Source organism: Mandrillus leucophaeus, unplaced genomic scaffold, assembly GCF_000951045.1.
Source record: "Mandrillus leucophaeus isolate KB7577 unplaced genomic scaffold, Mleu.le_1.0 Scaffold388, whole genome shotgun sequence".
Classification (NCBI taxonomy): Eukaryota; Metazoa; Chordata; class Mammalia; order Primates; family Cercopithecidae; genus Mandrillus; species Mandrillus leucophaeus.
Window position 1 is genome coordinate 381,941 of NW_012104120.1, and position 5,521 is coordinate 387,461.

The 5,521-nt window shown below is 42.3% G+C and overlaps 1 protein-coding gene across 3 annotated transcripts in view; it reads left to right on the top strand.

Annotated features, from left to right (window-relative positions):
• The window catches only part of FAM35A (family with sequence similarity 35, member A), a 94,117-nt gene that overhangs the window by 42,896 nt on the left and 45,700 nt on the right, over positions 1 to 5,521 (top strand). For 2 of the 3 annotated variants that reach the window (XM_011990892.1, XM_011990894.1), the window contains exon 2: positions 2,420 to 3,952. In XM_011990892.1, the coding sequence (XP_011846282.1) occupies positions 2,425 to 3,952 (1,528 nt within the window). In that variant the 5' untranslated portion in view covers positions 2,420 to 2,424. Of the gene's footprint in view, positions 1 to 2,415; positions 3,953 to 5,521 lie in introns of those variants that run through there. The other variant, XM_011990893.1, reaches the window with a different exon arrangement.

Consider the following 5,521-nt stretch of genomic DNA (forward strand, 5'->3'; position numbering starts at 1 on the left):
CTGGAGTGTAGTGGCACGATCCTGGCTCACTGCAGCCTCCCGGGTTCAAGCGATTCTCCTGCCTCAGCCTCCCTAGTAGCTGAGACTACAGGCTTGTGCCATCACACCCTGGTAATTTTTGTATTTTTAGTAGAGATGAGGTTTCACATGTTAGCCAGGCTGGTCTTGAACTCCTGACCTCAGGTGATCCGCCCACTTCAGCCTCCCAAAGTGCTGGGATTACAGGCGTAAGCCACCACGCCTGGCCGCAACCAACATTTCAGGATAATATATTTCTCCTTCCACTTGGGTTTGATATATTAATGTATTTTGAACTTGAAGGCTTTTGCTGTGCTATTTAGGACCCCTAATGGTATATCTAATAATGACATGCAGTAGAACAGCTAATATACCAGTTATTCCTTATGAAGGTTATTTTTTCTGTGAGGATTAGATGAGGTTGGAATATGTAGTTACAGCAATAATAGTGATTCTTAATCACTTTTTTTTAAAGAGAGGGTCTCGTCAGGCATAGTGGCTCATGCCCGTAATCCCAACACTTTGGGAGGCCGAGGCGGGTGGATCACTTGAGGTCAGGAGTTCAAGACCAGCCTGGCCAAAAATGGTGACACTCCCATCTCTACAAAAAAAACTAAAATTAGCTGGGCGTGGTGGTTGGCGGCTATAATCCCAGCTACTCGGTAGGCTGAGACAGGAAAATCGCTTGAACCTGGGAGGCGGGAGGTTGCAGTGAGCAGAGATCGCTTCACTGCACTCCAGACTGGGCAACAAGAACAAAACTCTGTCTCTAAATTAATTAATTAATTAATTAAAGAGAGGATCTCACTCTGTCACTCAGACTGAAGTGCAGTGGTGTGATCATGGCTCACTGCAATATCTGACTCTCAGGCTCAAGTAATCCTCCCACCTCAGCCTCCCTAGTAACTGGGACTATAGGCATTTCACCACTATGTCCAGCTAATTTTAAGAAATTTTTTAGTTTTTAAATTTTTTTGTAGAGATAGGGGTCTTATTATGTTGTCCAGGCTGGCCTCGAACTCCTGGTCTCAAGCGATCCTCCCTCCTCAGCCTCCCAAAGTGCTGGGATTACAGGTGTGAGTCACCATGGCTGGCCAAAAATGAATAATTTTTTTTTTTTTTAGATGGAGTCTCGCTTTGTCACGCAGGCTGGAGTGCAGTGGCAAGATCTTGGCTCACTGCAACCTCCTCCTCCTGGGTTCAAGTGATTCTCTTGCCTCAGACTCCCAAGTAGCTGAGGCTATAGGCATGGGCCATCACACCTGGCCAATTTTTGTATTTTTAGTAGAGATAGGGTTTCACCATCTTGGCCTGCCTGGTCTTGAACTTCTGACCTCAAGTGATCCACCCCCTCGACCTCCCAAAGTGCTGCAATTACAGGTGTGAACCACTGTGCTCTGCCCAAAAATGAGTAATTTAAAGGTGACTGTAATATAGTTAAACAAATGCCTCTTTTCCCATTCTTCACTAACTTGTTATTTAAATGGGGCAAGTTTTTACAACATAAGAAATAAACAGGCCAGGTGTGGTGGCTCATACCTCTAATCCCGGCACTTTGAGAGGCGGAGGAGGGCGGATCACTTGAGGTCAGGAGTTTGAGACCAGCCTGGACGACATGGTAAAACACCGTATCTACTAAAAGTAGAAAAATTAGCCAGGCATGGTGGCGCAGACTGTAATCCCAGCTAATCAGGAGACTGAAGCAGGAGAACTGGTTGAACCCAGGAGGCGGAGGTTGCAGTGAGCCTAGATGGCAACACTGCACTCCAGCCTGGGCAACAGAGGAAGACTCCATCTCAAATGAAATAAACATACTAAAAACCTATTTACCTGTTTGATGTGAGTGTACTTAGCTTTATTTCCCTTAAAGAGAGTCTTTTTTTTTTCTTTCCAAGATGGAATCTTGCTCTGTTGCCCAGGCTAGAGTGCAGTGGCACAATCTTAGCTCACTGCAACCTCTGCCTCCTGGGTTCAAGCGATTCTTCTTCCTCAGCCTTCAAGTGGCTGGGACTACAGGCATGAGCCACCACGCCCAGCTAATTTTTTGTATTTTTAGTAGAGACAGGGTTTCATGCTGTTAGCCAGGATCGTCTCGATCTCCTGACCTTGTGATCCACCCACCTCGGCCTCGCAAAGAGCTGGGATTACAGGCATGAGCCACTGCACCTAGCCTAAAGAGAGTCTTTAAGTGAAAAATTTTTGTGAATATTTTGATTTCTCCTTCATAATTTCTTGTGTATTTATGAATTTTATATAATTAAATGGCATGTCAAAAAATCACCTATGTTAATTATGTTTTTGACTCGGTTATTATATTTTCTTTTGGTACATTATTAAGTTAATATCCATATGCAAAAATATGCTGACAATATTTTAATTTTGGATATTTCATTTTTATCAGAAATCATGAGTGGAGGATCTCAAGTCCACATTTTTTGGGGTGCTCCAGTTGCTCCACTGAAAATGACAGTATCGCAAGACACAGCTTCTTTAATGTCCGTTGCTGACCCCTGGAAAAAAATTCAGCTTTTATGCAGTCAACATTCTTTATATCTGAAGGATGAAAAACAGCACAACAATCTTGAAAACTGTGAAGTCCCAGAATCTATTGGTTCTCCAGATCTTCTTAGTGGTCATTTCTTAGCAAACTGTATGAATAGACATGTTCATGTGAAAGATGACTTTGTACATTCTGTTTCTGAAACACAGAATATAGAATCCCAGAAGATTCACTCCTCTAGACTGAGTGATGTAACTAGCTCTAATATGCAAATATGTGGATTTAAAAGCGCAGTTCCGCATTTAACTGAAGAAGAAAAGTATCAAAAGCTTCTCAGTGAAAATAAAATTATAGATGAACAGCCTAAACATCAGTCAGATATATATGGTGAGAACTTTAACACAAATTTGTGTCAGTTAAGCCATAAGTGTGCAGCTATGTTGGATTTGGTTTGTAGTACTGAACAAATTAATATAGGGCCTGAAGTGGTACAAAGAGAGTGTGTGCCGACAGAATATCATGAAATACAAAACCAGTGTTTGGGATTATTTTCCTCGAACGCAGTATATAAGCCAAGGTCTGAAGCAGCAGTTAGGAAGGTCTCAGACCTTAAAATATCAACTGATACTGAATTTCTCAGTATAATTACCTCCAGCCAGGTTGCTTTTTTAGCTCAAAAGAAAGATAAAGGGCGGAGTCCTATAAATAAAGAGAATGCAAACATGGAGACTGAACCAAAGGCAAGTTACGGGGAGATAAGAATACCTGAAGAGAATTTGATTCAGCTTGATGATTTTACAGATGCATATGAAAGTGGACAAAACCAAGCATATTCCCTTGAACTTTTTAGTCCTGTTTGTCCTAAAACAGAAAATAGCCACATTCACATAAACTCTGATAAAGGTCTTGAAGAAAATACAGGATCTCAAGAACTTTTCAGTTCTGAAGATGAACTGCCACCAAATGAGATATGTATTGAGTTGTGTAGCTCAGGAATACTGTGTTCCCAGCTAAATACCTTCCACAAAAGTGCTATTAAAAGAAGCTGCACCTCTGAAGATAAGGTGGGCCAGTCTGAAGCTCTGTCTAGAGTCCTTCAAGTAGCTAAGAAAATGAAGTTGATTTCTAATGAAGGAGATTCTGCTATAGAAATGGATCAGAGGAATGTGTCTGAATTTAAGGGTATTAAAAAAACATCATTAATAAAAAACTGTGATTCTAAAAGCCAGAAGTATAATTGTTTAGTCATGGTGCTATCTCCATGCCATGTGAAGGAAATAAACATAAAATTCGGACCAAATTCTGGCTCTAAAGTGCCTTTAGCAACAGTTACAGTAATTGATCAATCAGAAACTAAGAAGAAAGTTTTTCTGTGGAGGACTGCAGCATTTTGGGCATTTACAGTGTTTCTTGGAGATATAATTTTACTCACAGGTGAGGTCATTATGGTATAGTGGTAGCTTATTTTATAAAGCTAAGTTTTGTTTTTGCATTTCTCCCACTTAGTCTTTGAAGACTCTGTAGTCATTTGCCTCTTCTGAGCTCAGCATAATTGATCCCTTTATCGCATCTGCATTGTTCTCCTTTCCACTGTCCACTCTCCTGCCCATTGCCACTTCTAGGTCTCTGTTCGTCCTTCTGAGCTCTGCCCCACTTACCGCCTCCTTTAATAAGCGTTCCCTAGTCAGGTGCAGTGGGTCACTCTTGTAGTCCCAGCACTTTGGGAGGCTGAGGCAGGAAGATTGCTTGCGGCCAGGAATTTGAGACCAGCCTTGGCAACATAGTGAGACCCGCCTTGGCAACATAGTGAGACCCCGTCTCTACTAAAAAAAATACAAAAAACTAGCCGGGCGACGTGGCGGGCCCCTGTAGTCCCAGCTACTCGGGAGGCTGAGGCAGGAGAATGGCGTAAGCCTGGGAGGCGGAGCTTGCAGTGAACTGAGATCCGGCCACTGCACTCCAGCCTGGATGACAGAGCCAGACTCCGTCTCAACAAAAAATAAAAAATAAATAAAATAAAATAAATTAAATTGTGTGTGCCTGTAGTCCCAGCTACTCAGGAGGCTGACATGGGAGGATTGCTTGAGCCCAGGAGGTTGAGGCTGCAGTGAGCTTTAATTGGGCCACTGCACTCCAGCCCGAGCAACAGAGTTGGACCTTTCCACTTCTGTTTTTTTTTTTTTTTTTTTTTTTTTTAAAGTCAGAGTCTCGCTCTGGCACCCAGGCTGGAGTGCAGTGGCACGATCTCGGCTCACTGCAAGCTCCGCCTCCCGGGTTCATGCCATTCTCCTGCCTCAGCCTCCCAAGTAGCTGGGACTACAGGTGCCCACCACCACGCCTGGTTAATGTTTTGTGTTTTTTTAGTAGAGAGGGTGTTTCACCGTGTTAGCCAGGATGGTCTCCATCTCCTGACCTTGTGATCTGCCCGCTGCGGCCTCCCAAAGTCCTGGGATTACAGGCGTGAGCCACCGCGCCCAGCCTCTGCTTCTTTACCTAAGGTCTAATAATGCTGTGCACATTATGTTCTTACTGAGGGAACAGTTATCTATTTCTATTGCTTTATTATTAAAATTATATTAATTACACTTGGAAATATGGAAAGGAGAAAACTGGTATTATACCAACTTCATATAACGACCAGTAGAGTTCTAGAGTGTTACCTTCCAGTTATTTTCTCTGTTCTCCTTAAAATGTGTGTGCATGTGAGTATATGTCACACATAGAAGCTCATATTCATTGGGAGCTTACTTTGTGAGACCCTGTTTTAGACTTTACATGCATATCTCATTACAACAAGTATATGAGGAAGGTACTGATTTTTATCCCCATTTTTCAGTTGAGGAAGCTGAAGCCCAGAGAAGTGAAGTAAGTTGCCCAGTGTCATACATCTAGGAAGTGGCAAAGCTATAGTTTCTCCTAGACTCTAGAATTCATACTCTTACTGTATAGTTGTAACCATAAAGAACATTTTGTTTTTTTAATTTTTTTTTTTTTTTTTTTTTT